Source organism: Dromiciops gliroides, chromosome 6 (genome assembly GCF_019393635.1).
Source record: "Dromiciops gliroides isolate mDroGli1 chromosome 6, mDroGli1.pri, whole genome shotgun sequence".
Taxonomy (NCBI): domain Eukaryota; kingdom Metazoa; phylum Chordata; class Mammalia; order Microbiotheria; family Microbiotheriidae; genus Dromiciops; species Dromiciops gliroides.
Window position 1 is genome coordinate 2,064,034 of NC_057866.1, and position 23,305 is coordinate 2,087,338.

General features: G+C 52.7%; 1 protein-coding gene across 6 annotated transcripts; it reads right to left on the reverse strand.

The window, feature by feature from the left end:
* Positions 1 to 4,657: 4,657 nt before the first annotated feature.
* On the reverse strand, positions 4,658 to 16,662 carry IFITM10 (interferon induced transmembrane protein 10). Of its 6 annotated transcripts, none has more exons than XM_043973162.1 (3): positions 16,275 to 16,662; positions 14,289 to 14,739; positions 4,658 to 8,646 (listed from the first exon to the last, which is right to left on the reverse strand). In XM_043973162.1, the coding sequence occupies exons 2-3, from the start codon at positions 14,508 to 14,510 to the stop codon at positions 8,497 to 8,499; spliced, it is 372 nt and encodes a 123-aa protein (XP_043829097.1). In that variant the 5' UTR covers positions 14,511 to 14,739; positions 16,275 to 16,662; the 3' UTR covers positions 4,658 to 8,496. The 6 variants fall into 6 exon arrangements, with proteins under 6 accessions (XP_043829097.1, XP_043829096.1, XP_043829098.1 ...); XM_043973161.1 differs by lacking the exon at positions 16,275 to 16,662 and adding an exon at positions 15,855 to 16,133; XM_043973163.1 differs by lacking the exon at positions 16,275 to 16,662 and adding an exon at positions 15,702 to 15,747.
* Between the last annotated feature and the right edge of the window lie 6,643 nt (positions 16,663 to 23,305).

Consider the following 23,305-nt stretch of genomic DNA (forward strand, 5'->3'; position numbering starts at 1 on the left):
CATGACTGAAAAATAACCAAACAACAACAAAAAAGTTAACAAAGGAACTTTCTTTCCCAGATGAAGAATCAGCCCCACTGGTAATGAGCAAACCTTGGAAGAGTTCCCTATCAGTTCAAGGCCTCTCCCTCTGCTCTCATGTGGCAAAGCTCTGGAAGGGAAAAACAATTTACCCTGCAAAGAACTCACAGCAAACTGTCCTAAGGAAGATAAGGAAGCAAGAATTCTATTTCAGATAACAATGAAACTCCATCAAGAGTGTAGAAGTGAGGGGAAGAGCCCAAATGGTGCAGGAGAGGCTGTGACTCCCACAAGCTCAAGTTAAACCCATCCACTCACTCCCAGATAATGCAGTAAAAACAAAAAAAAAACAAAACAACAACAACAAACAAATAAACAAAACCCAGAGTCGCCTAATGGATATAAGAACAGAGTGAGACTATTTTTCAGCAAGAGGGCAATTGAGATCCCCTCCTAATTGGGCTGAACAGCTCAGCCCTCTGTCCAGACCCAGCCAAGAACAGACAGTGCCTCCAGTGTGCCTCAGTCTTCAGCGCCAACAGCAGCTTCTTCTGAGTCTCAGATCACAGACTGGTGAGGGGGTTCGGCAGTAGGCCTGGGTTAAGTGGAGGCAGTCTCTGCTGGAGTTGGGGCAAAGTGCCTTGGTTGTGAACCAGTGGGCTGAATCAAGTGGTGGTGGCCCAGTGGGGGAAGGGCACAGGCACGCCAAGCTTCTGACCACAGAGAATCAGAGTTCAATTAGACTTCTGTTTCTGGGTCAAAGAGAAAGTGGCTGTGGTTACTCACAGGCCAGGCAGGCTGAGAAAAAGCCCAATCACCCCCTGGGCCATGCTGTAGCATGGACAGTGTGTCCTGGAAGCAGTGCTACACTGTTAGAAGGAATTAAAAGCTAAGAAATAGGTGGCCAAGATGAGTAGGCAGAGAAAGCAGAAGACCATCAAAAACTTCTTCGGGGAAAAGGTAGACCACAGTACACCCTCAGAAGAAGAAGATAATAACAGGGTCAAAGCTCCAATATCCAAAGCTGCCAAGAAAAATATGAATTGGTCTCAGGCCATGGAAGCTCTCAAAAGGGACTTTGAAGATAAAGTAGGAGAGATAAAAGGAAGATTTAGAGAGATGGAGAAAAAAATTGAAAGAGAAATAAGAGAAATGCAGGAAAGTCATGAGAAAAAAGTCAACAGTTTGAAAAGCCAAATGGTAAAGGAAATAGAAAAGCTCTCTCAAGACAATAATTGCCTAAGAATTAGGATTGAACAAATATAAGCTAGTGACTTTATGAGAAACCAAGTCACAGTAAAGCAAATCCAAATGAATAAAAAAATAGAGGGTAATATGAAATATCTCCTTGGAAAAACAGCTGACCTGGAAAACAGATCCAGGAGAGATCATTTGAAAATCATTGGACTACCTGAAAACCATGACCAAAATAAGAGCTTAGACACCATCCTCCAAGAGATTGTCAAGGAAAATTTCCTTGACAAGCAGAAGGTAAAATAGAAATTGAAAGAATCCACCGATCACCTCCTGAAAGAGATCCCAAAAGGAAAAACTCCAGGAATATTATAGCCAAATTCCAGAGCTCCCAGGTCAAGGAGAAAATATTGCAAACAGCTAAAAAAAAAAAGGGGGATTCAAATACTGTGGAGCTGCAATAAGGCTAAAACAAGATCTAGCAGCATCTACATTAAAAGACTGGAGGGCATGGAATATGATCTTCCAGAGGGCAAAAGAACTGGGACTACAGCCAAGAATCTTGTACCCAGTAAAACTGAGTACAATCTTTTAGGGGGAAAGATGGTACTTCAATGAAAAAGAGGACTTTCAAGCATTCATGATGAAAAGAATAGAAAATTTTACTTTCAAATACAAGACCCTAGAGAAGCATAAAAAGGTAAATAGGAAAAAGAAATTATGAGGGATATTAAAATATTAAATTGTTTGTATACCTACATGGGAAGATAATACTCCTAACTCATAAGATCTTTCTCAGTATTAAGGCAGCTGAAAGGAATATACTTAGAGGATGCAGGTGTGAATTTAATATGAAGGGATGATATCTGCAAAGAATTTATTTTTTTGTTTATCCTTGTTTTTTGTGGAGCAGGCAGGGTGGGGTGGCTTATGTCTGGGGCTGGATGTGGGTTTGGGGCCTCCAGGGCTGATACTTTGTCCACTGTGTCACCTAGCTGACCCATGATGACATTTTCAAAATAAAGTTAATGAGTCAGAGGAATGCACTGGAAGAAAGGGAAAGGGAGAGGCAGATTAGGAAAAAAGAGTTCAAATAAAAGATATAAGAAAAAGCTTATGGAGTAGAGGGGAAGATAGGGAAGGAGCAGAGGAGTGAGTGAGCCTAATTCTCATCAGAATTGGCTCAAAAAGGGAATAATTTACACCCTCAAGACGGGACAGTATTATATCTTGCCCTGTGGGAAAGTGGGAGGGGAAGGGGATGGGGGGGAGAGGCAATGGAAGGAAGAGCAGATTGGGGGAGGGTGCAGTGAGAAGCAAAACACTTTCAAGAAGGGATAGAGTGAAGGCAGATATATAATAGAGTAAATATCAAGGGGAGGAATTAAGATGGAGGGTAATACAGTTAACAGTAGTAACCGTGAAAGAAATGATGAACAGGATGCTATCAGAAAGACGTATGAAAAATACAAACCATCAACAGAGATAGAACTGATGGTATCTGAATACAGATTGAAGTATAATTTTATTTGTTAGTTCCTCTTTCTAAAGGTATTTACTCTATTTTCTTTCACAACCTGACTGATGAGAAGATGTTTTGCATAACTGCACATGTATGATTTATATTGAATTGCTAGATTTCATAGGGAGGGATGAGGAGGGAGGGAAGAAGAAAATTTGGAGCACAAAGTTTTAAAAAATCAATGTGAGGGGGCAGCTAGGTGGCGCAGTGGATAGAGCACCAGCCCTGGAGTCAGGGGGACCTGAGTTCAAATCCGGCCTCAGACACTTGACACTTACTAGCTGTGTGACCCTAGGCAAGTCAGTTAACCCCAATTGCCTCACCAAAAAAAAAAAAATCAATGTGAAAAGTAATCATGAGCAGGGGTAGTTCAGAAAGACCTGGAAGGACTTACATGAACTGATGCTGACTGAGAGGAGCAGAACCAGGAGAACACTGTATACAGTAACAGCAGCATTGTGTGATGAACAATGGTGACAGACTTTGCTCTTTTTAACAATGCAATGGTCCAAAACAATTTTAAAGAGTTTCATAATAGAAAATGTTCTCAACATCCAGAAAAAAAGAACTGTGGTTTAGGAATGCAGATTGAACCAGACTGTTTCTACTTTTGGGCTGTTTTTTAAAAAATTTTATTCTTTTTGTGTGTTATTTCCCTTGTGCTCTGACTCTTCTGTCACAATATGACTAATGCAGAAATGTTTAATGTGATTGCACATATATAACCTATATTAGATTGCTTTCTGTCCTGGGGAGGAGGGAGGGAAGGGAGGGTGGGAGAAAAATTTGTAACTGAAAATCCTATGAAAACAAATGTTGAAAACTATCCTTATATGTAACTGGAAAATAATAAAATACTGAACAAAAAAAAGTGCAGAAGTAAGTCACTCTCCAGGCAGCACATGGAAGGAAATATGCTTGACCCCTGCTTTCCTAGAAATGTCTACACATACTCAAAGAAGCAGAGAACAAGGACAGTAGCGTGCATGTCTTGGCTGAGCTAATTTCAGGAAAGGAGTTTGCTACTGAAATGGCTTTACAGGCTAGATGCTCAACCTCTCCAATGGCCAAGGGATTCTTTGGGGCTTTAGACAAAGTCCCAGCAAGACTTCTTTGGAGAAAATAAAGGTTACCAGCTGAACAAAGCAGGGAGGAGATGTGGGAGAGGGGGACAAGAGGCTCCGGTCTCTAAGGGTCCTGCTCCCAGTAGAGATCCCAACAACCTCATGAAACATGAGAAAAGCAGATGAAGCCAAGAGATGAGAGGAGTAAGACCCAGCATCCAGGACATGGAGCCTCTGGGTTTTCAAGATAAGCCAAGAAGAGAGCTAGGAGGGAAAGGATGCCCCCCTTGCGACAAAACGCTTTTGTGGATCAGGGCTGAAGGTGCGGAAAGGAAGCTCACCTTCCATCTAGGCCTGCCCAGCTTGCTTCCTCTTCTCTCTCAGTCATAGCTTTTCATCCACTTGCCCTGCTGAGCATCTAGGAGAATGCTTTCTCATCGGCCAGTTTGGTTTCCTAGCATCTAGGTGTGTGGCCCATTCACCTAGCAACCTTCTTCCTTAGACCTTGGCCTCGCCCTCCCTTTGAAGAGCTGGCCCTGATCTGTCCTGGTGGCCCAGGATGGTTCTGCCAGGATAGGCCCCCTGGTTCTCCCATATCATTTCCTCCTCTGTGGGCCCATCTTTCAACAGTGACGGTTCCAGGGAGCAGTTAAGTATGTGATGGAAATGCCAAGAGGTAGCAGAGAATGCCCCCTTCCTGCCACCGATGAGACAGCATTGAAAAGTAGAGCCCCTACTATGTGCAGGCACTGTGATAAGGGCTCTATAATTATCATCTCATTTCATCCTTACAACCCTGGGAAGTGGGTACTATTACCCGTGTTTTGCAGATGAAGGAATTGAAGCAATCAAAAGTTAAGTGACTTGCCCAAGGTCACATAGCTAGTGTCTGAGAACAGGTTTCAACTTTCTGACTGGTGGCTGAGCATCTGTGTTCTGTGGCACTATTTAGCTGCCCCAGGTGAATACCAGCACCAGGACAGGGAGTGGACAAAGCCTTGGGCTTGTTCCAGCTGCCTCCTGGCCTTTAGAAAGAAGGACGTAAGAAAGGACAAACAGAGAACAAGATAGCCACTTGGTTCTAATCTGCCTTTGGGGAAAGCAGGAATGTGAGGCAGCCTCAAGATATGCCCTGTCTCCCTTCTGTGTCCCCATACCAGGGCCCACACTCTTAGTTTCTGAAGCTCAGGCCCAGTCTAGGGGGCTTCTCTCCTTGGCTCCTGCCTTTACCTAGGGATGATCTAGGGAACCTCAGAATTCAGCTCATTTGGCCTTTTTTACCTCCAAAAAAGGAAAGGAAAATCACATAAAAGACCCTTTGGAGCACCCCAAGCAATGGATTCCAATGAGTCCCACCTTCTTCCCCAGGTCCCAGAGAGCAGGGAGTAGGGGCAGAGGGGATGCTCAGTAGGAGATATGATGGGAAGCGGATCTGTAATAACAGCAGAAAGGAGTTGACCATCTCCCATCTTGGTTTGGGTTCCATTTACAAACAAGTCTCAGGAAGGGTTGAAGGGCTCCAGGTCACATAGGGTCGACAGGGCCTGGCCAGAGCAGGTGGAGTGAGGCAGCGGGGCAGGACGCAGGGTGCCAGGGAGCAGGGCAGGCAGGACTTTGTAACCTGGATAGGCCCCTGAGCAGGTGCTCTGCCTCCCTTGGGCCCCCAGAGCCCCCAAACTTGTGCCCTTCACCATATCCACTATGGGACAGAAAAGCTCCATTCTGTTCAGTTAGACAAACATTTATTAGTCACCGAGTGTGTGCTAGACCCTGGGCTGGGCAAGAGGTTAGATTACAAAGGCAGAGTTCACAGGTCCTGTCAGCAGAGCAGCATCTAATTGGGGGAGGGGGAGCTCAAGGCCAAGATGAGTTGAGAGGGAGAGTATGAGTGCAGAGAGCAAAGGCAGCAGGGGGGTGCCTGAGGGACAGCTGGGAGAGCCCAGGCAGGGAGCCCTTGCTCCCCTTTACCCACAGAAGAATGAGGCAGGCTTCCTGGAGCAGGTGACTACTGAGCCAGGCCTGGAGAAGGTGGGCAGGCATCCTGGGCCCCATCATGCTTCAGGGGTCTGTGTAATTCGGGGGGGACTTCCTCTTGCCCCCAGGACCTGGAACCCCCTAAAGAGCCCCTGGGTCACTATACTAGCTCAGAACCACAAGTCGGGGCACCTGCTCCTCCCTCCTTCACCCCGGCTCCCACTTCTACCCCTGAGCCTGGCATAGGGAAATGAGAGACAAGAGGAAGGGAAAGGACTGAGCCAAGGTCACATAGTGAATCATAGCAGAGCCAGGACACAAAGCCAGGTCCCCTGGTGCCCAGCTCAGAGATGTATCAGCCCAATATGGTAGGAGCAGGCATTGTGCCCCTCCCTACCAATTGAGAAGAGGGGTATGGGAATGACCAGAACAAAGACCCTTTGGAGCATGGCAGTGGTGGGAGCTGGCAAGTGGATGAAGAGGCGAGGGGGGCCAAGGGCAAGGTCATGACCTAGCTTGGGGCCGTGCCTCAGGAAGAGGCTGGGAGTGACTGTTGGTCTGGCCTGCTTGCAGACCAAAGACTCCGCTAGCATGCCCATCCCCACCCTTACCCTCACCCCTAACCAAAGGGTCAAGCTCAGGTTGGCCCTGGATGCAGGACTCTGAGCACAGGGGCCTTCTGCTCAGGACCTTCCAGTCAGTGGGCTTATCCCCTCCACCCTCCCAGACCCAGGGGCTGCTTTGGCTCCAGCCGTGGCCCCACCCGTGGCCCCACCCGTGGCTCCAGCTGTGGGAGCTGCGGCCCCCCTGCCCCTTTTGTGTTGGTTTGTCTCTAGAGGAAGACCGGCCCCTGCTCTTGGCCACCTGGCTTCAGCAGGAGGGGTCAGACAGCCCCAAGCCTGCTCCTGTTTCTTTAGACTGCAGTAGCCTTCCAATGCAATCTTTCCCCTTGACCTCCCTCTCCCAGGATTAGCCTCAGCCCAGCCAGTGGCAGGAGGGTTCCCCAGCCCACATGGAGGGGATTCTGGAGAGAGAGGAGAGGAGGGGAATAGGCAGCAAGGGTGAAGACTCTGCGGGCTGCTCCTTCATTCTGCCTCGACTCACTCGGCGGGTTAGCAAAGCTGGGCTGAGCCATCTCCCCCAGGGCCTGGGGCCTTGCTTGCTTTTCTTTGAATGGTGAGCTCTCTCTCAGTTTCATTATTTACCTCATGCCTCCGATGGGCTGTCACACTCAGAGCCAAAGGCTGTCTTAGCTGGGAGGGACCATGCAGTCCTACCCTCCCTCACTGGACAAAGGGGAACCCTGAGACCCAGGGGAGGGCAAAGACTTGTCCAAGGCCACACTGCTAAATAAAAAAACAAAAAACAAAAACAAACCAAGGCCACACTGCTAGTAAGTGTGAGCCAAGTCTTCTAACTGTAAAATCAGAGCCCTTTAGAGTCCAGCACTGCTTGCAAAAAACACAGGAGGAGAGGGGGACACTCACAGAGACAGTAAGACACAGAGCCAAAGCAGTGGCCAGTTGGAGAAGCAATGAGCCAGCCAGGCAGACACACGGGAGCAGGCATGGACAGACAGACAGATAGACACATGCACACAAGCACACACACACACACACACACACACACACACACAGGCACACGCAGAATTTCAAGTCACAGTGTTTGAGTATAGTAAGGTTAGGTCACAACAACCTTCTAGCCTGGTTTGTTCTCCACGTGTGAGTCTCGTCTCCCCAAGCAGGAACCATCCTGCCCATAGCACTTGGTGAAGGACTGGGCAGGCACCCAGGAAATGCTCTTGATTGGTTATTAGGCATTGGTGCCCTCTCATTAATGGGGCCTGTTTCCTCACCAATCAAACAGGGAGCCCCTCACTGGCCCGCAGCCCACCCTCCCAAGCACACCCATGAGATTCATTGGATGAGTTCATAAACATGGGAGGTCTCTAATGGTTGGGAGGGGACATGAGCCAGGACTAGATGTCAGGAGCTCTCACACCCCCTCATCTCCAGCTCCAACCTGAAAATCAGGCTCTTGGGGTGATGAGGGAGGCATTTCATTGGAAAGTCCCCAGTCTCAGTAACTCTAAGCAGGGCAATGGGCTGGGGGAAGATGGGTGGGCAGGTAGCCCGAGCAGCTCTGTTACCATCCTGCCCTGCCCCAAGGCAGCTCTGGCCCCTCACTAGTGGCTGTACTCAGCGGCCGGGGCGGGGGGGGGGGGGGGAGGAGATATGAGGGCTGGGGAGCACAAGTGCTGACAGGCCAGGCTGTTGTTGCTGGGGTGGTGGGTGTAGCTGAAGCACTAGCTCAAGGAGAAGGTTGGTCTGGGGGTGAGGCTTTGGACTGGGGAGGGCTCTGTCTAGCATGTGGGACAGAAGGCATAGCCCCCTATAGCCCATCTCATCCCCTCTTCTTGTTTCCCAGCACATTCTGGTGTCCCTGAGCCCTGATTCAGCCTGGACTCAGCAGGCCTGGGAGCCACATGGAGGATTGAATGGGGCTCCCACCCCACCCTGACTTCCCCCAGCTGTCCCTCCGTGACTCTCTCTGCCCTTCCCCCACCCCTTCCACCCTGTCCCTTTTATATTGAAAATAAATATTTTAAATGATTAATTCCCCTGTAAAAATTGTCCAAGGCAAACGCTCTTCTCCCCCTGACAGTTCAAGTCAGTGGGATGGGGTGGAGGGGGCAAGTCAAGGGCCTCACGGCCCCGCCCCTCAATAGTCATTGAGGGGGTACCGCAGGAAAATGAAGATGAGGACTAAGCAGAAGGCAGCCAGAGCTGAGCTGGTGATGTTGAAGAGACGAGCCGTTTTGGCATCTTCCACAGCTCCATTCAAATCATTCAGCAGTTTCTTGTCCCGTACCTGAGGCCAAGAAAGAAGGGAGTGAGGCCTACCACAGAAGACAGGCCAGGAAAGTGCCCAGGCAGGGCTGGAGACTGCTCCCATTGCCCACTCCCAGAGCTTGACACACCTGGGGCTTCAGCTTGCTGAACTGACCCCCTGAGCTGCTAGGAAGAAAAGGCAGACACTTTCTGTCTGTCTATCTATCCATCCGTCTGCCTGCCTGTCTCTCTGTCCATCTGTCTGCCTGCCTGTCTCTCTGTCCATCTGTCTGTCTGCCTGCCTGTCTGTCTTTTCACCTGTCTGTCTGTCCATTCATCTGCCTGCCTGTCCATCTGCCTGTCTGCCTGTCCATCTGTCTGTCTGTCTGTCTGTCTTCCTGTCCATCTGTCTGCCTGCCTGTGTGTCTGTCCATCTTTCTGTTCATTTGTCTGCCTGAATATCTGCCTGTTTGTCTGCCTGTCCACCACCCCCCTCCCTCTCTCCACCACTGCTGTCAGTTCATGGCCAGCTTTCCAAAGCTTTCACTCTCCCCCAGTGCTCCTGGCCTAGGTGTGACTACCCACTTACTTGTTCTCTTTCTTTTTTCAAACAGGTTTTGCTGGCCCTTGAAAGGAACAAGTTCATTGAGCCCAGAGCTGCTATGTTATGAAATCCCAGCCCAGGGTTTCAAATCCCAAGTCTGCTACTGACTAGTAAGTAGTATAACTTTCAGCAAGTCTGTTCCCCTCCCTCCCCAGGCCTCCCTTCCACTGTCTGTCAAGGATTGGAATGAAAGGCTCCTATGAGCCCTTCCTGACTCTCAGTCTCAGTCCTTGGGCTGAGTCTTGGGTTGGCCCCATCACAGTCCTCCCCAGAGCTTCTCCCTGGACCCTTTTATTCCTGCCCTGGTATAGGCTCACAGGACCCACTTACTATAGGACTCACTTAACAGATAAGAAAACTGAGGTCCAGAGAGGGGAGGGGATTGTGTCAAGGTCACCCAAGTGGCCTCGCTACCATGGACTTTCCTGCTTCTGCTCCAGCAGGGCTGAGATTTGAATCCAGGAACCCCTGATTCCATGTCCATGACATATGCAAACTGAATTTTAGCAGGGGCCTTCTGGAGAGGACAGTCCCCTCATTACAGGCCCAATGGGAAGGCAGCCCCCTCCCAGGACCCTGGTCTGAATCAGGGACCTTTTTGTGTTCTCTCCCCAGCCTGTCCTCGGGAGGTTCTCTAGACAATCCTTCTTCTCGGACCAGCTCAGACTTCTCTGGCTCACAGCCCTACACACACAGGATCTCATGGGATCCTCACAAGCCCCCCAAATGGTTGTGCACTCCAGTGCTATTAGATCCCCCATTTTACAGGTGGAGAAACTGAGGCTGGCAGTGATCAAGTGACTTGCCCAGCATCACACAGCTGGCAAGTCTTTGGTCTTCCGTGAAGCCAAGGCCAGCACTCTAAGCACTGTGGCATCCAGCTTCTCCCAACTCACACCTCCTCGAGCTCCCTCTATACCAATAGAGCCAGAAGGAATCCCATCCCAGTGTGGGGAAAGGGGTAGTTCTAGTTGGCTGGAGTGGCAGGGAATTGAGGAGAAAGGGAGAGAAGAGGTCATGAGTTAGGGAGGGATTAAGAAGCTGAGCTGGTGGTGTGAGAGGGAAAGGAGGTGTGAGGGAGAAGGAAGACAGAAGAAGTAGAATGGGGTCACAGAACCCTAGAAGGAGCCTAACTCGAAACTCAACGGGAATCGGCAGTGCCAAGGCTGCCAAATGGTCATCCAGTCTCCTCAGGCCGCCCCCTGTGATAGCCCTAGCATCTGGCCAAGGCTTGCCCCTCCCCCATTCCCAAGCTGCCTCTGGCGCTTACCAGCTCAAGGTCCTGAAAGTGACTAAGCCTCAGCTTCCTTAGTGGAAAGCGGTGATAACGCACAAGAACAGATGTGTATTTGGAGCTCCCGCTCTGCCTGTCGGGACCAGCCTGAGTCCTCCTTCACTCTGCCTACTTGGCCTCAGGGCTGTTCAGGAAAGTGTGGGCTGGACAGCTCTTCCCCCACCTGCCGGCGCCACGAGGTGGCGCCAGAGAACAGCACATAGCCCTCCTCCTGCGGCTGACCCCCTGGCTAACCAATGGCTATTCCCTGAGCCCCAAAGCCGGCCGCTTCCAGAGTTGGGACCTCAGAACCCTGCAGCACCTCCCCCCAGGAGGAGGGGACCTGGAGGTCAGGGAAGGGCAAGGGGCTTGCCCCATATCACTCAGTCAGGAAGGGGCGGGACCAGGACTAGAATGACCAGGCATCCACAGGAGAGAGCATCTAGTCCTACCCCCACAGTTCACCCATGAGAAGTGAGGCTCAGAGAGTGGAAGGAGGGCACTTGCCCGAGGTCACACAGCTGGCAAGGGAGAGATGGAGGGTTTGACTCCCTTGGCTCTGTGGAGGGTTGGGGCCTCAGAGTCTTGGGGGGAGGGGGGGAGGGGGCAGGAAGGTAGAGCAGAATTGGCTTTTATGAGGCTGGCCTGAAGAAGGTGCAGGCTTGCCTCAAAAAAAGGGACAGATGGAGCCAGGGGCAGTTAGTTCCCCACTCGTGGATCCCATAAATCCCCTGCCTTGTCAAGTGGGCAAAAGGTGGGAGCCCCTGCCCTGCCAGCTATCCTACAGGGGAGGTCTTGGTTCCTAGCAGTGGGGGAAGGATGCCCGAGGCTAGAGATGCCCCCTGGGGTTTGAGGCCCATTCTGGGGAGCCCCAGTCACATGCTAAGCAAGCATGAAGCTTATGCCTCCCCTTCTTGTCCTAAATTCTGCACGGTCCAGGAACCTGTGACCTAGCTCCAACCCTGGCTGCCAGGCAAACCATGCCCGGCCCACCAGATGGACCCTGCCCGGCCCAAGCCAGTTTGCCTGGCACAAAGCACTCCTCCTTGGAGAAGAAGGAAGGGCAGGTTCTGGGCACTGTCTCCCTCCCTGACAGAAGCCTAGACTCAGGTCCATCTGGGGAGCTGCCCCTTTGAGGAGCTGGGTCAGGGGGAGCATCCCCAGAAGCCAAGAAGCACAGCATCAGAGCAGGTGGGAACCTAGAACCTCCCTAATACAACCATTTCGTCTCACTTCATACATGAAAATACTTGTGGCCAGAGAAGGGCTGTGATTTACCCAAGGTCATACAGCAAGTCGGTGAGAGAGCCAGCCCCGCTGTGACTAGTGGTGCTACTCATCTCTGGGAGCCAGGGCCAGGGACAAAAGAAGACCCTGCGGTCCTCATGGGAAAAGGCAGGGGAGAATCGATCTCCCCGCCCAACTGTGGGCTCTCTGGAGCAGGAGGAGCGAGCTGCTTTGCTTCCCATCCTGCCTCCCACTAGGGCTGGCTGGCACGCACAGGGGCTTGGTGGATTGTGGGCCAGGGTGGGATGGGAAAAAAGGGTCTGGTCAAACTGAGGGAAGTGGGGACAGAGAAGGGGGGCAGAAGGAGGAAGAAGCCAGGGTGTCTTTGGCCTACACTCCCCCAGGTTTTAAAGCTAGATCCTTCATCCCTCTGAGGCCCCCTCCCTTCCTTCCTTCCTGTCCCCATCTCTGTCTCTCTGTCTCTCTGTCTCTCTGTCTCCTCTCTCTCTCTGTCTCTCTGTCTCTCTCTGTCTCTCTCTCTACCTCTCTCTGTCTCTGTCTCTGTCTCTCTGTCTCTCTGTCCCTCCTCCCTCTTTCCTCCCTCCCTCTCTCTCTCTCCCCCCCCCCCCCGCACACACACATCCAGAGTGACAGGAGGGAGATGAAGTGGGAGCACAATTAGGGAAATGGAGTTGGGCTGGCAACCTGGGCAGTTCAGTTCTAGGTAAAAGTGATGAGCTGGCCCATCCTGAGCCAAGGCATGTGGCCCCCAGGCTTGAGGAGGGAGGGGGGATGGTAAGAGAGCTAGTGAGGCTCAGATCCTAACTCTGGCCAGAAGATCACTCTGTCTCTCAGCCCACAGTGGGCATGCAGTTACGTCCACCTGCCCTGTGAGATGGTGACGGTGGCCACGGGAAGCCTTCTTGGGCCCAGCCACAAGTCTTGTGCAGCCGCCCAGAGCAGCCTGAGTTCCAACAGTAGCACTGCTATTTACTAACCTATGACCCAAGTCATGCTGCTGCCCTTCCAGGACCTCAGTTTGCTTCAAAGGCTCCTCTAGCTCTGACTCTGACTGAGCAGGAGTGAGGGGCGCAGTGAAAGACCATTCCATCCAGAGCCATGCCTGTGCTGGCCACACCCTGGCAAGGCCAGAGCTGGGGGCTGCCAGGGGTTAGCCAGGTTAGACTTGGGATTCAGACACAGTTCCTAGTGCTGCTTGTCCCAACTGCCTGCACGACCTACACATGGCTCTCTCTCCCCCTTAGATTTTCCTCAAAGCTGTAGGGGACCTCAGGACATCACATAGCACAGCCTTCCCATTGTCTGCCAGCAAGCCTTGCTTGCCTACTGGACAATCAGCGCCACCCCCCAAGTGCTTAGGGCTGCGGGACCAGCCCTCTTCACATGGAAAAGTGGGTCCTCAGACTAGAGGGGCCATCAGGGGACCAGAGGGACTGGGTTTGAAGGCCTCTCCTGGCTCTGATGTCCTGGCTTATGGGTTCTGAGCCCTCCCCCTCTCTTTGACATCCTGGGTTCTGAGTTCTGAGCCCTCCCCCTCGCTTTGACATCCTGGGTTCTGGGTTCCAAGCCCTGTCCCTCTCTTTGACATCCTGGGTTCTGGGTTCTGAGCCCTGTCCCTCGCTTTGAGATCCTGGGTTCTGGGTTCCGAGCTCTCCCCCTGGCTCTGACCTTCCACGTTCCATGTTCTGATGTTTCATCACTCCTGATTTTTCCTCCTCTTCCACCAGGGGAGAGGAGTGTCCCCTAGGGCTGGGCAGGGGTGGCTGCTAGCCCTGGAGCCGGAGCAGGTGCTGCGTCTGAATGCGGGGCCTCAGCCATGCTCCTCTACTCACCTGCTCTTCAGTCAGCCTAGGAAACAAAGCCTTCTCAGGAATGTGGCTGAGGCTCATCTCTGGTCCTTTACCTCCCTCACTGCTAAGCCCTAACTTCTCAGTCTCCCTAGGAACCCTAACCCTTCCAGGGTCACCCCCTCTCAGTCCCTCTGCTGTGGCCCCAGATTTCATCTGCATGAGAAGGAGAGGGAAATGGTGACACCTCGCTGCCCACAGCCCTTACAAACTGGCCACAGCTGCCTGCCCTCCCCGCCAGGAGGCTGAGTCCTGTGGTCATGGCCATGCTAGGGGCCAGGGAGGGCCTCACCCCTCCTGAGACAGCCAGGTAGAAACCAGAATCGAGTGTTTGCCCAGGCCCATGGGGCGGGGGGGGGGGGGGAGTGCTGTGAGCATCCTTGGACTTCCCTTCCCTCAGACTCCAGACTCCCTGGGTCCAGCCTGGCTGTGCCTCTCTCAGTGACCAACTCTCTGCACTGCAGCCAGGGATCATGGCAGAGGGTAAGTGAGGGAAGGCTTCCTGGAGCTGGGGATGGAGACCAGGATCGGGGAAGGGTCTGGGGCACGGGGCTAGAGTGGGGCTCCGGGCAGAGGACGCCCCAGAATTCTAGCCTTTTCTCATTCTGGGAGGCCCTCAGTGCCCCCCCCACACGCACACCCTCTCTCCTTCCTCTCAGTCCCTCGTCTGTGACCCATGTGCCTCCACTGCCTTCCAGATGCTCACTCACCTTCAGGGAGTAAGCCAGAGCGATGAAGCCCAGACAGCAGAAGTTGAGGTAGACGAAGTTGAAGATGGACCACAGATAGTAGTCGTTGACCTCAGTGGTGTCAGGGTAGATCTCGATGACAGTGGTGGGGTTGGTCATGGTCTTTTTCTCTGCCGAGTGCTTGCCAGGCCCCGAGCCTGTGCCGGTCCGGACACTGTCAGCCTTGCAGCTCTTGGCCTCCATGGGACACAGGGTGGGTGCTCGGCCCTGTGCAGCTGCCGAGGCAGCCGAAGGCTGCAGAGCTGGGGGCTTGGACACACAGGTGAAGCAGCCCTTGGGGGGGGCGCCTGGAGGCCGGGGGATCCAGAAGGCCCCGTCCAGGGGACAGGACGGGCTCCCCCGAGCTTCCTGAGGGCCCTCCGTGGTGTCGGCTGGGGGTCAGGCGTGGAGCTGAGGACTGGCCTGGGCAGCCCTATAAAAGCAGGAAGGGTGGGGGAAGGGGAGGGGAAGAAGAGGGAAAAAAAATGAAGCAAAATTTACACTCGGGGTTCAGCCCAAAGGGGGCCCCAAGGTTCTTCCTGGCTCCCTCCTACCTTCCCTATGACCTCACCCTTCCTGGGGGCCATCTCCTCCTCCCTCGGGAGCCCCTAGCCAGTGCTGCAGCACCTTCAGGCCTCCTCCGCCCTAGCTGAGGTCATTGTTACCTATTTCCTTGTCCAGTGCTCACCCTGCTGCCAGCAGTACCGGTCCTGGCTGGCCACCACCATCCCTCCCACTCCGCTCTTGCTCCCACCTCCCACCAGCAAGCTCAGCTGCCAAAGGACTTTGCAGTCCTTTGCCTTCCCAGAACTGTGGAGCTGTTCTCTCCTTCTCTCTCAAAACACACACACACACACACACACACACACCCTCCCTCACAATGACACCTTCAGATCCAGGCAATGCCCTCCCCAGACTCACAAAACCCTCTCAGCCATACAAATACACCACCATTCACTCAGATAGAGACCCCCCCCCCACCCCACACAATCCCTCACAAGCCCACATTTGCACAACAAAACCAAGAAGGTGCCCTCCCCTCTCGTCAACAGTGACACCAACACTTCCCCTCCCCACTCTTAACGCTCAGAAATGCACTAACAGTGACCCTCCTTGACTGAGAGACATCTCCCGCAATCGTGGGAGCGCACACACACACACACACACACACACACACACACACACTCACTCACAGATGCCCGAGCAGTGAAGAAGGATCCATTTCCCTGAAGGACCCTACTAGCTTTGAGAGGCCGGAGAGGGCGAGGTCCGCTGATTTCCCCCAACAAGCCCACCCACCCCCTGGGGCCCAGCGTCCAGTGTCCGGAGCTTGTGCCTGGGCCTAAGTCCCTCCCTCCCCGAGCCAGTTAGCGGGCAAACCGAGGACTGACGGACCGTCTGCGGCAGAGCCGACTTGACTCCCCTCCTCCCTCCTTCCTCCTCTCTCCTTCCCCCTCCCTCCTCCCTTCTGTCGCCCTTTCTGCCAAGCCCTCCCACCTCCCCGCCGGGCTGCCCGAAGGCTCCCTCCCGGGCGCTAGGACCTGTCACCTGTCAGCGAGCTCCGCTCCGGGGACCAGAGACTGGAGGAGCGGCCGCGGGGGTGGGGGTGAGGGCGGGGGCCGGGCCCCAAAGCCGTGGCTAGAGCAGAGGGAGGCGCTTCTCCGCCCCCGCCGGCCCCCCCACAACCCCCTCCACGCCGCCGGTGGCGACGCTGTTCAGTTCCGCAATCAAGGCCGGCCCAAAGAGCAGCAGCGATGCCTGTGGCCCAGGAGGGGCGCTCGGCCCATGGGCATCTCCAGCCCCACGCTCAGCCTGCCGCATCCGGAGCCCCAGCCCTCCCTCATCCTTCCCTCTTCCTTCCCTCATCCTGAGCCCAGCCCTCCCTCATCCCTCCCTCATCCTTCCCTGACCCCTTGCCCTCACCCTTATCCATGATCTCCATATCTTCCCTGCACTCTTACCACTCACCCACAGAAATGTGAAGGGTCGCGTCATTTCTCAGCCTCAGTTTCTTCCTCAGTAAAACAAAAGAATTGAACTCAATGACTCCAGAGCCCCCCCTTCCCCCCCCACCGCCGTTATTGCTCTTAATCCATGTTCCCCTGGGTGACCTTGATCTCTCTTCCTGAGCCCTCATTCTCTCTCACGGCATCACTAGTCCTCAACAAGCTCCAGCCTCTTCTACAGACCCCCATCTCTTTCTCTGGGCTCCCAATTCAAGGTACCACTTGACCTCTCTGGGTCTCAGTTTCCTCCCATGTCAAATCCTCTAAAGTCCTTCCCAGCTTTAAATATATGAGCCCATGTTTCTCTGCCTGAGCCCCACTCCTGGCCCTGAGCCCACTTAGACAGAGCGCCCACATTTAGCCCTTATGTAGCAGCAGTTAAAATGATCGTCACACTTTTGATTTAACCCATTCTGGCTCAAGAGAAATCCTTTGACTCAGTTTGAAAGGTGGAAGGCCCAGCGTTAACTCTTGCCCCCTGCCATCTGGCCACAAGGCACAGCATCCTCACCATTGCCCAGCCCCGCTGCAGCTCTGCCTACTCCAGTGCAAAGGCTCACAATTGATGACCAGAAGGAACAGTGAGGTCTGGGACCAAGGCATCCATTGTGGGCCTACTGTGTGCCGGGCAGTTGGTGGCACAGTGGATCGAGTGCAGGGCCTGGAGTCAGGAAGACTGGAGGCCAAACCTGGCTTCAGACACTCACTAGCTGGGTAACCCTGGGCAAGTCACTTCACCTGGTTTGTCTCAGTTTCCTCATCGGTCAAATGAGCTGGAGAAGGGAATGACCAACCACTCCAGGACCTTTGCCAAGAAAACCCCAAATGGGGCCAAGACCAGTCTGAAATGACTGAATGAAGATGACAACAACAATGTGCCAAGCATCGTGCCTGGGGTGCAAACGTGAACAAAACGAAGGCAGTCCCTGCCCTCCAGAGCTTCCATTATTCTGACGGGAGAAAGTAACATGAAAGGGGAGCTGAAAGGGGGGCACTGCATGGGGGGATGGGGTGGAAAGTTTGGAGAGTCGGGAGGAGCTGGGAGAGCAGGGATGGACCAAGGGAGGCCCTTCCTTAAAACTGAGGGTCTAGGAGGAGCTGCCCTGCAGGGCAGGCAGGGGCCTTGGCATCGGCTAAGGTGAACATTGGCAGGACCAGATCATCCACACCTGGAAATCACCCCTCTCTCCCTGCCCAACCCAGCGGGGCAGGAGCTGTCCAGCATCTCCTCCATCGGGAACAACCCCTCAAATACAGGAGCATGTTCCCAGAAGCCACTAGGTGGCGCCACAGTTCACCGAGTGGGACCACAAGTCAGCTGAGTTCAAACGGACCTTTAGATCCAGTGCGACCTCCCTAGGGCAAGCCCTGCGTCTGCCTCAGTTTCCTCAGCTGTAAAGTGGGGGTGATAATAGCAGCACCCACCTCTCAGAAGATCACAGTTTTAAAGCATTTAAGGCAGAACTTGGCACATAGGAGGCGCTCAATAAATGCCTGCTTCCTTCCTTCCCCGCCCTTAGTCTTCTCCAGGCCAAACACCCCCCAGCCTCCAGCTTCACCTCCTGAGGCCTTTCACCGTCCTGGCCACCTTGGGACAATGTCCATATTATCAGCACCCTCCTTAAAATGTGTCACTCAGATCCCCCTAGAGTCCTCGGCATGGGGGAGGGGGGAGGAGGGATGGGGCTCAGGAGAGGGAGGCATGGGGCTCAGGAGAGGGAGGGACCAGCCCCTGCTACCCAGAGCAGAGGCCAGGGGGACTGCCACTTCCCTAACTGGGGCCAGGCTCCCTCTCCAGGTGCCACAGATCGACACACAGGGAAGCTATCAGACAAAGAGAGAAGAGTGACAGGAAATGATGGGCAGAGCCAGGACAAGACAGACACTGAGAGACAGTGACAGACAGATGGAAAAGAAAAACCAGAGAAACAAAGTGAGCTAGCCAAGCAGCAAAGTGATACACTCTGAGGGAGAGACAAGAAGAGAAACACAAGGGCAGAGACACAGGGAGAGCCACAGAGGGGCAGAGCCACAGAGGGGCAGAGCCACAGAGACACAGGCAGACAGCCTTGCTAACAGAAGCAGAGCTGAGGAGCCACACATGCCAGGATGTGGACAAATAGATGAGATTGGAAGCCAGCTTCTCTGCCCAAAGCCCTCTCCCCACCCTGCCTCCCGTGTAGCAAGACACGGGCTTCACCTTCATCCTCCTGAGGCAGTTGTTTTGGCAGAGTCAGTCAACAAGAACTTCCTTGTGCCCGTGCTTACTTTGTGCCAGGTGCTGGTCAAGTCTTCCCATCTCTCTGAACTTCAAGGTCTTCTCCTATAAATGAGAGGGGGTGAGGCTGGCAGTCCTAGCCTCACAAAATTGTCATGGAGGTGGCACTTTTCAAGCCTGAGGATGTGGCTGAACTGTGAATGCCCAGAGATCTATCTGGTGTCTGGGGTGGCACAGACAGGACCCTGATCTTTATGATCTCTCAGCTCAGATAGGAGGCACAGTCTTGGGATCAGAGCTTAGGGCAGAAGAGACTCTGAAGCCATCTCGATTAAGCCCACATGGGCTCGATTATGGCACAGCTGAAGAAACTGAGGCAAGAAGACCTCCAATCTGATTGTGCCATTCCTCCCCACCCCCAGTGACAGTGAAGACCCTCTCCCCGCGGGCATTCTGCACAACTCCCCTTCATACACTCGGGCTTCCAGCCCACCTCTTTCCTGAGCCAAGCATCCCAACATGTATCTCGCCTCCCTGCATTCACAAGGGCTGCTCCCTTTCCAGGTGTGCCCTCCCTCCTTGAAGGGCCTTTTAAAATCCATCTTCCTTCAAGGGTCCAAAAGACGACCCTGATGCTCCCAGATCCAATAACTCCCTCTCAGACTTTCCTGGAGCCCTTTGGACTCTCTGAGGCTCAGTTTCCTCAGCCTCAAAATGAGGGGGTTGGATTCGGGAAAGCAATTTGGAACTCTGTCCATTGGGCTATAGAACCATGCATGACCTTTGATCCAGCAATACTACTGCTGGGCTTATATCCCAAAGACATCCAAAAAAAGAGGAAAGGACCTATTTGTACAAAATATTTCTAGCAGCTCTTTTTCTGGTGGCTAAGAATTAGAAATCAAAGGAATGCCCGTTCATTGGGGAATGGCTAAACAAGCTGTGGTAGATGATGGTGATGGGATATGATTGTGGTCTAAGAAATGACAGGCAGGATGACTTCAGAAAGGCCTGGAAAGACTTGTATGAACTGATGTAGAGTGAAGTGAGTCGAACCAAGAGAACGTTGTGCACAGTGACAGCATGTTGTTTGATGAAGAACTGTGAAAGACTTAACTACTCACAATACAATGATCCAAGACAATCCCAAAGGACTATGGATGAAACACACCACCCACCTCCAGATAAAGAGCTGATATTGATTGAACACAGACTGGAGCCTGCTATTTTTCACTTTCTTTCATTTTTTTTTCTTTTATTCAAGCTTCCTTATACAAAAAGACTAATTTGATAATGTTTGACATAATCATGCATGTATGGCCTGTATCTGATTGCTCACCACCTCAGGATGGGACAGGGGGACAGGCAGCAGCCACAGTAAAGTTTCCTCTGGTGGCCCTGAGAGAGGGGGGAGTCCAGCTCATTCTCAGGGGGAGTGGCCCAAGGCTAGAGTAAATCCATGAGAATGGTTCCTCCCCTCTGAAGGTCAGAACCTGGTTCCAAGTCCTCAAAGACTGCTCAGACTCACCCTAACCCTGCTTCTCCTTCCGAACATCCCCATTTCAGTCCAGGTTAGGGCCCCCACCCAAGGAAGATCAAAGATTCAGAGACAATGGAGATAGATGTGAGGCCAAATCCAATCCCCTCCTTTTACAGATGAGGAAAAAGAGTCACATGGCTTTCAGGTTTCTGAGGAAGATTTGAACTCTGATCCTCTGGCTTCCAAGTTCAGCTCTGGAAGAGCCCACTGTGCCCCCTGGAGACCTCCTGGACTCTTCCCTGAACCTCAGCCAACCTCCTGACATCCAATCAGCTGCCAACAGCACTGACTGGTCTCTCCATCCCATCCCCTGCACTCCCACTGGCCACCACCCTGGCTCAACTCCTCTTCACATCATGCCTGGAGCATGAGCCCAGTCTCCCTCCTGTCCAGTCTTGCCCTTGAACAGCTGCCCAGGTAGACAAGAACCCTTTTCTGTTTTGCCCAGAAAACAAGAGAAACTCCTCAGAAGCCTGAGATGTCTTAAAGGGCCACCCTGTGACTTTCTTCCCTCTTCTTTCCCCACCCCTGGCACCACCCCCCTGCACCTCCCCCAGCACCCCCCACACCCCACACCCCATCCCTTCAGATGAAAGTGACCTCTGCTTGGCCCTCTTTCCTTTGTCCTCCAGGCCCCCTTCTGGTCCCAGGGCATGCCCACAGCCTGAGATAGGTACAGAGTGTGTATTTCACAAAGCAATGCTGACTTCCAGAGGCTGGGAAGGGGCTCTGCTTCTGCACCCATCCCCCACCCCCAGGCCCATTTCCTGGTTTTGCCTTCTGGGGCCAAGCAGGACATTCTGACACAGGAGGACAGTCCCCGAGCCTTTGTCCTCCAGGCTCTTTCCTGGGCCTCACAGCCCTTGCCCACCCCTCTCTAACTCATCAAAGTTCCTCCAAGACTGTATCATCTCAAGAAATCAAAGCTATCTATTGCCATATGAAAAAAGGCTCTAAATCACTATTGATTAGAGAAAGGCAAATTAAAACAACTCTGAGGTACCACCTGACACCTATCAGATTGGCTAATGTGACAAAAAAGAAAAAGAATAAATGTTGGAGAAGCTGTGGAAAAATTGGAACACTAATGCATTGTTGGTGGAGCTGTGAACTGATCCAACCATTCTGGAGAGCAATCTGGAATTATGCCCAAAGGGCTATAAAGCTGTGCATACCTTTTGACCTAGCAATACCACTATTGGGTCTTTTCCCCAAAGAGATCATAAAAAAGGGAAAAGGACCCACATGTACAAAAATATTCATAGCTGCTCTTGTTGTGGTGGCAAGGAATTGGGCACTGAGGGGCTGCCCATCCATTGAATGGGAATGGCTGAACAAGTTGTGGTATATTAATGTAAAGGAATTCTATTGTGCTGTAAGAAATGATGAGCAGGGGGGCAGCTAGATGGTGCAGTGGATAAAGCACCGGCCCTGGATTCAGGAGTACCTGAGTTCAAATCTGGCCTCAGACACTTAACACTTACTAGCTGTGTGACCCTGGGCAAGTCACTTAACCCCAATTGCCTCACCAAAAAAAAAAAAGAAAGAAACGAGGAGCAGGAGGAGTTCAGAGAAACCTGGAAGGACTTGCATGAACTGATGATGAGTGAGATGAGCAGAACCAGGAGAACATTGTACACAGTATCATCAACATTGTGTGTTGATCAATTGTGATGGACTTGATTCTTCTCGGCAATACAACGGTACAAGATGGTTCCAAAGGACTCAGGATGGAAAAGGCTCTCCAAATCCAGAAAGAAAGGAACTGTGGAATATGGATGCAGATTGAACCATCTATTTCTTTTGCTTTTGGTGCTGTTGTTTTTCTTTTTGCTCTGATTCTTCTCTTATAACATGACTGATGCAGAAATAGGTTTAATGTTATTGTACACATATACCCTATAGCAGAGTACTTGGGGAGGAAGGGAGGGAGGGAGAATAATTTGAAACTAGAAATCTTATAAAAACAAGTGTTGAAGACTATCTCTACCTGTAACTGGAGAATAATAAAATACTTTCACAATTAAAAAGAAGAATGTGTCATCCCAAACTGAGCAGCTGGGGCTGACCAGCAAGAGGACCAACTGCCTGTTCCCAGCACCATTCACTATAAGTGGCATGGTGGCACCATCACAGGACTGACTCCAGTCAAGCTTGAGGTCCACTGAGACCACCTGATTCTTTTGGGGAGGGGGCAAAAATCTGAAACCATATGCAACTTTCCTCATCTTGTATTTGGGGAGTTGATTCTTTGGACCCAGGTGAAGCAGGGTTACAACCCAATTTAGCTCCTCATCTCTGTGTGTGGGACTCTGAATGTGTTCCTTCAATGCCTATGTGGTCCTCGGTTTCCCCCACTATAGATTGAGGGCCTGTGGGGTTCCATCCACCTCTCCAGTTCCTAGTAATCTCACATTTCTCCCCATCCACAGTCTTCTTCCCTATCGGGAAGCCTTTCCGTCCTGTGGTGGCTGGTCAATGTCGTGTCCCTCCCATCTTCCTTCAAGGTCCCAGCCTCTCACTGGACGCACCTCAAACAGAGGCCAACACCTCCCTCCAACTAACAAACCGTCACGGCCCAGCCTTCTTCGCCCCCCCCCAGGGTCTTCCTTCTCCCGCCCCCGCCCCATCTACTGAAAACAAGTCTTGCTGGTTCTTTCCGTCCACGGCCTTCGCAGCTGGGCCCATCTCAGCCTGCTCTGTTTCTGTGCTCCTGGGTGAGTGCGCGAACCCTCTGGGCTCCCTCTCACCTGAAGGAGAAAATCTCGGCAAGTCTCCTTTCCAGCTTTATTGGGCCTTGTTCTCCAAACCAATGTGCTCTGCACCCCGCCCTGCCCCCCCCCCAGGATGGGCCACCCCCACCTCCGAGACTTTGTCCGGGCTGTCTGCTCCCTGCCTTCTCTGAGGCCCAGTTCCCACGCCCCTCCCTGCAGAGCTTCTCCCCAGCTCCCCAGACTGTCGGGTCTCCCCGCCCCCCACCCATCCTTTCTTGTACTAGCCTTGGATCACCCCGGGAGAATGAATGTCGGCTCCCACAAAGTAGGAAAGGGGGCACCGTTTCTCCGGTTGTCTTGGCCTGGGACCACAGCCTGAGAGCTCCCTGGAGGCAGGAAGGCTGCAGGGGCCCGGAGGGGAGAAGGAATGAATTCAGGGAGCCTGGCCCCTTCGCTGACCCTGGCCTTGGCTCTCCCTCCGTGATCTGTGAGCTCTGCAGGAGCTCACCAAACAGAACAGA

Coding starts and splice junctions, on each gene's coding strand:
- IFITM10 (XM_043973162.1), bottom strand. CDS start 14,510: ATGGAGGCCAAGAGCTGCAAGGCTGACAGTGTCCGGACCGGCACAGGC. Junction 8,647..14,288: donor CTCTGGCTTACTCCCTGAAG/GTGAGTGAGCAT, acceptor TCTTGGCCTCAG/GTACGGGACAAGAAACTGCT.